The 12706-nt window shown below is 41.8% G+C and overlaps 1 protein-coding gene across 1 annotated transcript; it reads left to right on the top strand.

The window, feature by feature from the left end:
- Positions 1–344: 344 nt before the first annotated feature.
- Positions 345–12686, top strand: foxk1 (forkhead box K1). The gene is given in 10 exon segments (XM_087176925.1): positions 345–595; positions 598–910; positions 4284–4499; positions 7390–7588; positions 7712–7858; positions 8028–8221; positions 8518–8690; positions 8776–9033; positions 10037–10210; positions 10486–12686. Coding segments are annotated over 10 exon segments (2037 nt in total). The 5' UTR covers positions 345–465; the 3' UTR covers positions 10719–12686.
- Positions 12687–12706: the final 20 nt, after the last annotated feature.

Genomic DNA, 12706 nt, shown 5'->3' with positions numbered 1-12706 from the left:
CCAGTAGAGTCCTATTTAAATTGATTTTATTTTTTCCTCTTCATCTATCAATCTATGTCCAGTCAACTGATGTTTTGAATAAAAAATTCTAAAGAAACTCCAGTAACACTGAACCAAGATGGAGGGAATTTGTCCAAAAAACTTTTAACAAAAATTGACTCTTTTACTTAACACTTCCAAACCAACAAGGGCATTTTATCATTTTCAACTGGCTACAAGGTTTACATTTAGTTAAGACTTGAACGAATATGTTTGAGGTCGCAGCAATACGAGGGGCGCCTGAACGCAGCACCAGTCCGGTTCCTGCGAGAATGCCGTCCCGTTTTTACATCGAGCCGGACTCCATGTTGTTCCGACAGCCACGGAGTGAACAAGTGCCCTGGCCGAAAACTCTCACGTTGCAACTCTGTGTGTGCGAGAAGTGAAGTGTGTGTGCGTGTGAGAGTGTTGACCCTCCGAAAGAAGATGGCAGACTACCGGGACGACACCGGAGCTCGAGCCCTGCTTGCTCTGCAGTCGGCACCGTGCAGCCCCGTGCGCGTCGCGGTGACCTCGCACGCCTATCACCAACCCTCGCTCGCCCTCTTGGGTCCTCCGTGATGGAAGCCCGCACCGAAGCCGGGATTTTTCCCGTGCGCCTCGCTTCTCCTTCTTCGCAGGCCCTCGCCAGGCTCGAGGGCCGGGACTTTGAGTTTGTCATGCGCCAGAGGACGGTCACCATAGGCCGGAACTCATCTCACGGCTCCGTGGACATCAACATGGGTCACTCGAGTTTTATTTCACGGCGACACCTGCAGATCACCTACGACGAGGTGAACGGCTTCTCCCTCCGGTGCCTGGGCAAGAACGGCGTGTTCGTTGACGGGGTGTTTCAACGGAGAGGGGCGCCGCCGCTGCCGCTGCCCAGAGAGTGAGTGCAGTCAGGTAGCATAGCCGCTACCAACAGGCTAATTATGGCAACACAGTGTGGCTGGCTGCTGTAGGGCTTCACAAACTTAAACGTTAATTTTACGCAGTGACAGCATTGGAACAGATGTTACGGTATATTTTGTATCCAATTTTAAATAAGTCCCCCCTCCTTGGGACATGTAACGATTGAATCACAGTAAGATATCTATAGATATATATGTTGGTTATTCTTTTAATTGTTTTTGGTGGATATGCTTTTTAAATATTCTTATGACATTGTGATAACTTATAACGTACTGTCAAACAACCTCCATATACAGACGGGAGACAGATTCTAGCGGGGATACAAAGTTTGTCATGACACCCCCATCATTGCGGTTTGATGTATCATGATAAATGCACTATAACATTTGGACAGCTAAACTGCAACACAATAAGTCAACTCTTCCGCACTTGAATTCCAATTAAATTTCAGTTTATACTGGGTTGGTGGCACTTTATGAATCATTGTAGCCAATTTTAGCTGTTAGCAAACTTAGCTTCATTTGGCCTAATGACAAGCTAGTTAGCAAATATATTAAGAAGTTGCCGTTGGCGGATATTTCGAACAGATGCTTGCTGTCATATTGTGGTAGAACTGGCTTTCTAAAATAGATGAACTTTACACACTTTCCCCCCCACATGGATGTCTTTTGATTGCGGTCAGAGCGGTAATATTAGCTAGCAAGTTGTGAGGTGTTAGCCAACGTGTCGCCGTCACGTAAACAGTAATGTAAACAAACGCACCCCTGACAGTTGAGCTCACGAGTCTTATGGGGAGAGGTGTGTTTGTTTTGTATTGGAACTTCTAATGCTTTTTTTTTTTTTTTTTTGGTAACAAGGTGAACCATCTGGTTTTAAGCGTGGTTTTAGCTATATTGATGTTGTACCACTGTCAAGGTTAACTATTTTGCCCTCTCTGGTTCGTTTAATATAGTGGCAGTCTTAGAAACTGAAAGCTTTGACTTTGTGTGCGAGTCAGTCACAGGGTGGGGCGGAGGGAGGAGGTTGGAGGGTTGTGCCCGTAACCTCTCTGATAGGCTGTAAAGACTGTTTGGGGGTGTGTCGGGCATTGAATAGGAAGTGCAGGCTGAAATGACATCCTCATTGCAGGCGCACATGGAGTAAACACAAGACTTACAAACCAAGGCCGCATCCAGCACAGCCATCTTTGCATGTGTCGTTTTGGCCCTGGAGCCTGTTCAGGATTACAAACTGTGCTGAGTTAAATCTGGAACCCCTTTAAATGTGGAGCAGACCAGTAAATTAGTTTAGTTATCCTGGTGCATTTACAGTACTTACCTGTTACAACATTTTACAGCTTTGAATCACATTGGATTAATTAGGTGATTTGACACTACTTAGCGCTAAGGAGCTTTAATATCAACAAATGTCTACGGATTGATCTAAATTGAGTACAAATACAAAAGCTAAACAGTTTCTTGCATAAGTATTCATTCCCTTCAAGTAAAACTAGTAGAGTCACCTTTGACTAAAATTACAGCTTTGAATCCTTGTGGTTTCATCGTGATTCATCTGGAGATCTCAGTTTTCTTTGCAAAACTATTCAAGCTCTGTCTGGGACCCTGAGTCAGCAGCAATTTTCAGGTCCTGCCTCAAAGTCTGGATTGGACTGAGGCCTGGACTCTGACTTGGCTGCTCCGGGACATCAACATTGTTGTTTTTAAGCTATTCTTGTGTAGATTTTTCTGTGTGTCAGGGGTCATTGCCTTGTTGTAAAATATAACTTCTCTCAAATCATAATTCTCTTGCAGGCTGCAGCAGACTTGTTTTTGGTATTACACATATTATTTATTCTATTTTTGCAAAACCTTAAATTGGCTTGCAGCAGTGTCACATCCACCCAGTGTAATGGTACCACCACCATGTCGAGCACAACATGTCTTGTGTGATGTGCAGTATTGTGTGTGATTGCAAAGAAGTTTAATTTTGGTCCGATCAGTACACTGAACCGTCTTCCACTTTGTCTCAGGATCTCCCTTGGGCCCTCTAGCAAACAGTTATCGAAACGTCATGTGATTTCTTTCAACAGTGGCTTTCTCTTTGCTACTCTGTCATACAGCAGGGGCTGGTGAAGTTGTTGTACGCACAGTCTCTTTCATCTCAGCTAAGGAAGCCTTTAGTTCCCTGAGAGTTGCCACAGGCGTCTTTCCTCCCTCACTGCGGACACTCAGTTGTTGAGGATGGCCTGCTTTAGGCAGAGACAGCTGTGAGCAGTCTGTTCATGGATCCAGTGTCGGATTGGCAGCTGCAGTTTTCCAGGAGACAAATTAAAGAGAATAGATGGAACATTTCTTCCCTATTTCTTTTTTTTTTTTTATCGCTGACTGGTGTAACTGTCTACAACTGCTTACAACACATTTGCAGTCTTGTATGGGTATTTTCTTTTCATTTGCTCCTCTCCATATGAAGGCCTGGGCCTTTACTATAGCTCATCACCCCTTGAATTAGTAGGGCTTCAGTCTCTTCCTCAACACAGACCTCAGACACAATCATTATAGTTGGGCAGATAAGATGGTTGTAGTCACAAAGATTTGACTTAACTACACTGAATACACAACCTCGTTCCCTTCGCCTGCTGGGAAGAGTTTAAAACTATGTATCAGTAAATAAAGGTTCCATTGTAAAAACCCAATCCCTCACACATATAATTATTTTTAAGGGTTTTGTTTGGGCTTGAACTAACTTGGGCCATTGACTTATCCTTGCTTTTATTGAGGCTGTTGTCCAGACCTGTGCAAACAAGAGAAGAGGAAATCCAGGCTAGCAGGTTTTGTGTTAAGTCTTTTTTTTTTCCATGGAAGGTGTTGACTATAGATATTGTTTGCACTATAAACAAACCCCAGTATGTGTAACATACAATATATATAATAATATTGAATTTGAATGGGGTTTTTTTTTTTTGTCCTTGTAGACAAAACAATCTCATCACAAGGTCCGTTTAGCAGCTGTTCTCTAGGTTTCGATCATATCGTGTGATCTTCTTCAGCACATGGAGTTTGCTCAGTTGTCACTGTATTGTAAATGTTAAAATTCTCCTGAGCATTTTAAGATGAGATAGAGTTTACAGACAAGAAAAATGCTCAGAAAAACAGAATTTTTGTACATCTGTGGTTTCAGGACGGCTCCATATGCTTAGGAAGATCATGTGGTACAATAAGACGCTCCAGAACAGCTACTGCACAATCATATTTAAATGCTTAGCACTCAGTCATTACAAGATGGGATGTGCTAATCAAACTTTGTGTCCACTCTCTCTCATCTTTTGTCCCATGGCTTCCACCATCTCTACCTCCCGCTATCTTGCTCTCCAGGTGTGTGTTTCGTTTTCCCAGTACAGTCATCAAGATCCAGTTTATGTCACTCCTGGAAGCTGAGGAGCACAGAGAGAAAGAGCAGCCCTCTCCTCCCCCTCGCCAGCTTCTGCCCCACATTTCCCCTCTTAAAATCAGCATTCCCACACTGCAGCAGCATGAAGATCACATCAGGGCATTTGGGTCTCCGCTGCCGTCGCCCACAGGCACCATCAGGTAAGGGGAGAACCACATGCACATATACACAGAGATATGAACGCCAACAGGTGCACCTTCCTAAATGCAAACACAGCATGTATCACACACACTTCATAACTGCAAAAGCGGATTGTCCTGATTTGGCAGGAGTCAGTGTTTTTATTCACAGTTTCTTGTTAGAAAAAATGTACAGTCCACTGTTGTGATTGTTTAAGCTTTGAAATATGTTTTGATTGAGACACAGGTTGTGGGTTTGAAAAAATAATATTAATTGATCTGATGACTTAATAATAATAATAAATTATAATAATAATTATAATGATTAATTGTAATTTGTAAGAAAAAAACACCAAACAATCCCTGAATTTAGCTTCTGTAATTTGAGGATTTGCTGCTATTTTTTGTTTAAGGTGATTGAGTATCTTTAATTTTTTGGCTTTTGGTTGGATTGAAGTAATTGGATGACATCACCCTGGGAGCTAGAAATTTGAATGATCATTTTTTGACTCTTCATATATGGAATAAATAATTGATTAAATAATTGTGTGTTACCTCTTTAATATTAATTATAACAATTAATTATGGCAAATAATCAGGTAACAGATGTAGGATCTTCAGACAAATCATCTATAGATAATTTGTCATAAGAACTGAAACTTTTTACAAAGCAAAACATAAGATTGAGTTTGCATGTCTTATGGCAAGTGTTTGAGGTGTATTAGATTATGAGTTTTTACCTTGTCTCCTTATCTCAGATCTGTGCATGTGTGTTGATGTTTATGGTGTCATCTGTATGGACTTATACGTGAGGCTCAGTTTCCTTTGGTTTCAAAGAACTGCAGTTTTTTTCCGACCACAGACTATCAGCTCATTTTACTAAAAATACCCATCATGGTTGAAGGTGTACTCATCAGCCCCCGCACTGTTTCTGTTGCGATAGAAATCTGCACTCTAATCAGCAGTGATAGCACATGTTTGAAAATCACTGCTCTATAAATGTAAGCAGCATGTGGGACTGGAGTGTGGCGTTGCTGAGTGCACCCTCTGGTGGTCTGTGTTTGTCCTTACATTATACTTCCCCACCAATGTCAGCTTGTGTGTGCATGCCTTATATGGAATGGCTGCAGCTTTGAGCCGTGCGATTGGATATCGGGCAGATTGTTTTGCCTGCAGGCCGTTTTTCCGTCCATTCGTGGTTTCCTTTTCAGAGCCCCCCTACCCCTCCCACTCAGCCTTCAGCTCCTGTTCTCTCACACGTGGACACACACACACACACACACACACACACACACACACACAGATTAAAGACGCTTGCTCATACATCTCTCAACCACTTTCAGCGTGCCCTTTTTCCGGCAGATTGTTGTGTCACCTTCCTCAACATTGCCCACATACAATACATACAACGGAAGAGTATTGTGCACAAGCACATGCTCCCGCTTAAAACACCAACAGTGTCTTTTCACAGGGTGGTAAGAGTCACTTTTCCAGTTTGGCAACTTAAAAGAACTATATATAATAACATTCCTCCCCCTGTGAGCCACTTGTACCACTGGCCCATGTGTATAAGCAGAGGGGGTGAAATGCTTGTTGTAAGGGTCAGGAAAAGAAGAGTCTGCTGCCCCGTGGAGGCACACGTAACTTTTAATGATGCATGAGTGTAGAGTTACAGATACAATTATGTTTTCATACATAAGAAGTCCCTGAGCACAGTTGGACATTTCTGTTCGTCTTCATTCATTTTTCAGCACTGAGCCATTTTCAAAACAGAGCCTGTAGCCTAGTTTCCCCAGCCAAAAAATACAAACATATTCTCTGTCTCCCTCTGTGCGTTACTCTTCTGTATCTGTGGCTCTCTGTTGCCAAAGGCAAATCAAAGCACACTGACTCTCCCAGAAACCAGTGTTTACTTTACTAACAGAAGCAGGTGTTTGTTGTATAATAAGTTACTGGGTTTTCCCTGTGTTCTGTCTCTCAACAGCAACAGATAAAACCTAGTTAATAATTAACATACTATTTTTGCTCTGTGTGTGTTTTATGATCATTTTCTATGTTTAAAACACAGTGAATCTGAGCTGTTATCTCGTGCGTGTGTGTATATATGTATATAAGAAAATATTACATTCAATATATACATTTTGTTTATGTATATGTGTTTTAAATTACAACTGAATTGTTGAAATGATTTTAATTTGTTTATTTCTTGCAGTCCTATTAAGATTTACTGAAAATGATGAATAATCATTTTTATAATTTCACAGTGGATTCCTTTTTTTTTTTCCGTATTTCAAATTGCATAAAGTGTTAAATAAAATGTAAAAACTGAAATATGTTATTAAATAGCAAAGCTTTACTTGCTCCTTCCTTCCTGTGCTATTTTCAGTCCTTGTTTCATGTAATGTTTATTTCCTTTCTTTTACATAACTTTAGTTTTGGCCTTACTCCAAAAAGACTTAATAATTTTCTGTATAATTGTTTGATTTAGCATCTGAATTATTATCCATTTAGAGGCAATAGATCAATTTTTTATTTTTATAATAAAGATCTACTGGAATTGAAGAGGATTTTAATCTTGACTCATCCGTTAACAAAGCTAACCTCTCCTACAACATGTTTATGTAGCCTTAATGAGAGCACATACAGTAAATTCAAGGTTACATTTGTCCAGAAGCTAAAAACTAACATTGTCTTGATTTTCAAACCAGATTTTTTTAAAACTGAGCTGCTACATGATTTTATGAAGCTGTGGGTGACTGTAGGAGCGGTGACCAGTACCGGTACTGATTACCCAGTCTTTTAGAACATGATTAATTTGACCTTCTTGTTCAGGTCATTAAATCAGCTTTGAGAAGTGGCCTTAAACCATCATTTTAAACCATTAACACAGACTCCTCCCTCTCGTCTTCAGTGTTCCGAACTCCTGTCCGGCCAGTCCACGTGGGGCAGGGTCATCAGGGTATCGCTATGGACGCAACGTGACCTCTGACCTCCAGTTAGCAGCTGAATATGCCGCCAAGGCCGTTTCTGAGCAGAGTCGAAGCATTGCTGAGCACAGAGGTGGGGGATGTGAGCAGCGGGGGGAGTCAGCTGGTGGAGATAGCCCCAAGGTGAACACCCAGTAGTAACACTGTCCTGAAGATGGTTGAAGACATTGCCACTTCACTTTCAGTTTTTTAAACCACTTTCTTGTACAATATGTGCTGATTAATACCTGTGTCTTGTTTTTCCAGGATGAGTCCAAGCCACCGTATTCCTATGCACAGCTGATTGTCCAGGCCATCTCTTCTGCCCCGGACAAACAGCTGACTCTTAGTGGCATTTACGCCCACATCACCAAACACTACCCCTACTATCGCACTGCAGACAAGGGCTGGCAGGTAGGGTCTCCCTCTCTTGGTCTGGACATTAATGGCTTTCTGCACGTTTGCCAGTGACTTGATAATGACGCAGAATGTAATGGTTAGCTTTCCCTTGGCTCCAAGTTCGTAGTAGCTCTATGTGTCCAGTGACAAAATACTTACAAAATACTATTTTGCCTCCCTCCAGAACTCAATTAGACACAACCTGTCGCTCAATCGCTACTTTCTAAAAGTGGCGCGCTCTCAGGACGAGCCTGGCAAAGGAAGTTTTTGGCGTGTGGATTCTGCCTCTGAGAGCAAGCTGGTGGAGCAAGCCTTCAGGAAAAGACGGCAAAGAGGGGTGGCTTGCTTTAGGACGCCGTTCGGACCTCTTTCTTCTAGGTAAGCGGACACTGCATGGGTCTGTATGCACAAACACACACACACACACACACAGGAGACTGTCAGACACATGCTCCGTCTCTACCGTTTTGACTCGGTTAACTCTTTTCCCCCCTCTCTCTGCTTCTGCTCCTTGCTATCATTTGATTGGATAGAACAAAGTAAGTCTCATTTTTAGGTTAATATATTCAGCTGAAGGTGCTGGCAGTGAAGGAGCTCTGTATGTTATTAGGTAAGTCTTTCAGTGTATTAATTGTTTTTTGGTTTCTCCCCTTTCCCTTCATTTTGTTTTTCAGAAGCGCCCCTGCATCCCCAACCCACCAGGGGCTTCTTTCTCCTCCATCCAGTGGGCTACAGACCCCTGAATGTCTGAGCAGGGAGGGCTCTCCTATCCCCCACGACCACCATGAACAGCTTGCTAACAAACTGGCATCTGTACCTGAGTATAGGTACTCTCAGAGCGCCCCAGGTGAGTGTGCACACATGAATGCAAACAAATTACATTACACACTATAAAGCAGATGAAATTGTCATTTGGGTCTGTCTCTGCTTAGGATCTCCAGTCAGTGCTCAGCCTGTCATCATGGCCGCACCCCCCCACCCAACAATCCTGCCCTCAGGCCCGGGGAAAGCCCTTGCTTTGGTTCCAGGTGGTGGCGGCCAAGTCCAGCCCATCCACATGCTCCAGAGCCCCCCTCAGCCTTCTGTCACCATGATGCGGGTGGTTACAAGTGTCCCTGCACTTTCCAACCCTCCGAATGGTTACAGCACCCCCTCTGTTGGAGGAGCAGAGGGCAACAGTGAGCTCAGAGGTATGTGAACACTGAGGGGAGCAGCCACAGCAAACCGACTGACCGGATGTCTGTCAGTTCAGTATAATAGCAGTTGTGACACTTTGTATCATAAACCAAACTGCAGATCAATACGGACCAAACTACTCGTCACTTATGACGTTACGTAGGGATACTGTATGCTGTCTTGTGTTTGAATATAAATAGTGTGATTGAGCTTACAACCAGCTGTTGATTGTCAGTCAGTGATTTGAGGGGTTCATCACTGGTGCAGGAGCGAGGTGTTGTCCTCTGAGTTTTCAAAGAAGAAAAAGAAGGTTGATCTAGAGAACAAAAAATTCAAGAACAATCAGAGAAATGCATTCATCGTTCTGCAGCACGAAGCCTGTGTGCTCAGACAGTTAACATTTGGACTAGTGCACATCTGTGCAGAGTCGCTAAGTTGAGTTCATCATCACTTATATGGATAATGGATTCACTTTTGGTTCAAACAGAATTATATAATATATTCTAAACATATTGTCGCATGAAAAACTACAGTGTAGAACCTTATGTGAAGCAGAATTTAACCAAAAGTCAAATATTTCTGTGTGCTCACTTACGTTCAGGTACATAACCATTAGCTACAGAAACAGGCAGTGTTTGTGATGTTGAGATTAAGTCCATCTTATGTTTTATTGCTCATTATATTATGACTTTAGGGCTGTACTTTTTAGTAAAATGTCCTTCATTTCTAACAAGGTCTTCTGGATGGATGAGCTGTGTTTTAGGAATGGAACATTTTTTGTGGCAGACTTTTTTGTTGAGCTTGAGGCAGAAGACAAAGTTAATGTCTGACACATGTTTCACCATTGAGTATTTTCTGTCTCATTTTAAATCCACATGGGCCGGGATGTGCATGACATAATAAATAACTACTAACATAATCCAACTAGATTTTTTGATAATATTCCCTTTATTTCTCTGACTGTGTGAGTTACTTTTGCTCTTTAAGTGTTTGAAACATATAATATTCTCACCTCAGAAGCCCAGCTGAACAGAGAGCGAGTGATCCAGACTGTGGACAGTGCGGTGCAGGGTGGGGATGGACGGAACCTGGCTCCAGGTTTACATCAACTTCCTGTTCGTCCTGTTACCCAGAATGGCAAACACACCACTGCTGCCATTGCCACAGTAACCAGCCTTGCTAATGCATCTGGTAAGATTCATGCAGCAATCACTGCCAAACACACGGACAATTTACAATGAATATAGACTTTTTAGATTCGTTAAGATTGGGATAAAGATATACCACAGTGACATGCAGTAGATTAACACATTACATTCAGCTGTAACTACCGAAGTCTAATGCAATATATCCTCCTTCATGAAGGTTATAATGTTCAGTTTTAGGTGAAAGTGTTTCAGAGAGGTGCTGATTTAACTTTATGGTTTGTGGTGCTGTCTAAACTCCCTGTCTCTTCATCCTGCCAGGCCTGAGTAGTCCTCTCCAGATCTTGGCTGCTCAGGCCTCCAGCTCCCCTCCAGTGTTCGTGAGCAGACAGCCCAGTGCGGAAACCTTAGCCGAGCAGCCAGGCGCACCCCAGGCCAAGCGGCCAAAGATGGAGGACGAGGGTGGGACTGAATCTGCTCAACATCAAGTCACACCTGCTCAGCAGCCTGTCATCGTTGCCATGACATCACAAACCCATGACCCAAGGAAGTAACACCCAGGCCTTCTTACCAGGTACCCAATGGACAGCCTCCTGATCGTCCCCTAACAGCTTCACCTTTTATACTCATTTGATATGACTGCAGCCGACATGGCCAAAAAATGTACAGGCAGCCTCTCTCAACAGAAGGGAAATAAATTGTAAGGAAAATATATTTTGGTGAAAAATGAAAACTTTCAAATACACTCTGAATTTAAAAGCAAGTAAATCTTTCAGGACTTTTTCAGCTCGACAGCCTTTTTTTTTTTTTTTTTCTAAATGTAATCCACCATTCGCTGACAACAGCAAGCAAGTAAGGACATTAAGCTTATGAAAGCATTATGCATATTAAATCTCATTTCATTTCAGCACTACTTTTACTTACGTGAATGTTGGAGAATATCTCAGATGCATCGGTTATTATCACTCTCAGGCCAAAGAACTCACCTCTCCTGCACTTCTGATTAGAGTCACTGCCTGATTTCAAACCAGGGAATGTGTGTTCAGAGAATTCAATGGCCTGTATCTACAGAAAAAAACTGTGATGATCAGAATTGATATATTGTGTAGTTAAACACAGTTGTGGATAGAAAGGTAGCGAGGACTTAACTGCAGAACAGGTTGATGGGGCTTGGGAGACTGTTAAGAATATGATTGCACTCTTCATAAGGCAATCCTTATACAATAAAGTGAGACAGAAGAAATCAAACAGGTTGCGTCTCTCAGAGAAGAAATATGTTAATAAGGCCAAGCCCAGAATGTGAGGTCTCTCTTCTTCTTGTCTTCTCTGTAAAGCACAAAGAGAAAGAGGTAATGTTTTCGAAGAAGAGGTGGGAGGAAATCCCAGACTTTAGCAGTTCTCGCTTCACTTCAGCAGAGGTTGGTTTATCAGTGTGGAGCTCCTCAGATTCAAGATGATCTGGGTAATTGGGCAGTGAAGTTGGAGCAGGGAAGGGGAAAAAAAAAAAAAAAAAAAAAAAAAAGAGGCAACTATTTGGAGTTGATTGAAGTGGAGCTAACCTAATGTAGACAAACTGATTGTTGTTTTAATTTTTTTTTCTTGTTTCAGTAGTGGTAAAAGGAGAAATGGAACAGCCTGTGCGTAAAGTTTTGTCCTAGCACAGCAAAGCATTATTGTAATAATCCTTAAAGCCTTAAATATTTCTACTTTTTTTTTTTTTTGTCATTTAATTTTAACCTTTAGACAGCTTTACCTTTTTAGATAGTTAACACAGCGCTTCTTTAACAGTACATGATCGGCAACACTACAATGGTGACAATTATGTTGCATTAGTAGACTTGTATCAGTTTTATCAGGGGAAGGGCGGGACCAACTCATGACCACAATTTCATTTCACCTGCTCTCTTGTCTGTTTTCTTTCTTTCTGTATGGTACATTTGACATCTTTTCTACTCTTAGCTCCCCGCTCTTTTGCTTTTATTTCTGCTCTATTCTTTTTTTTTTTTTTTTTCCCTTCTTTCTCCCCAATCTACCTCTCTCCCTCTCTCAGCAAGCAGTCTCTATCTGCGCAGTCTCTACTGAGGCATCAAGCTGTTGGCAATTCCTGTCACAGACACTGCCTTAATTAGATATTCTTCAGCACTTTCTCCCCCCTCTCGACTCTCTCACTCTGCCTTTAGCTTTTCCGAATGTCCTCACACCGGCCTCACTTTTAGCTGGCAATCAGGCACAATTTGCGCAAGACTTCAGTGATTGTTGTTGCACATTATTAAAAAAAAAAAAACAAAACAAAAAAGATGCGTAATGATTGTATGCTGCTCTTTCTGCTAATGACAAAGCTATTTAGAAGGTATTTTTTCTGATTTTGGAAAAAAAGAAAAAATATTTTGCTATGTGTAAAAACGGCTGTCATCAATACGTAAACATTCTGGAAATAGAGAAGTATATGTATTTTTAAATGTTCCTGTTTTTGTGATTTGTTAAAATGTGTAGCACAAATTAAAATTCCTCATTGATGTAAATATTCTACTGTCTGCTCTCG

This window comes from Seriola lalandi, unplaced genomic scaffold, assembly GCF_002814215.2.
Source record: "Seriola lalandi dorsalis isolate HSWRI2012SDOR001 ecotype SW California unplaced genomic scaffold, Sedor1 jcf7180002054574, whole genome shotgun sequence".
Lineage (NCBI taxonomy): Eukaryota > Metazoa > Chordata > Actinopteri > Carangiformes > Carangidae > Seriola > Seriola lalandi.
This window is presented reverse-complemented; position numbering and strand designations above follow the sequence as displayed.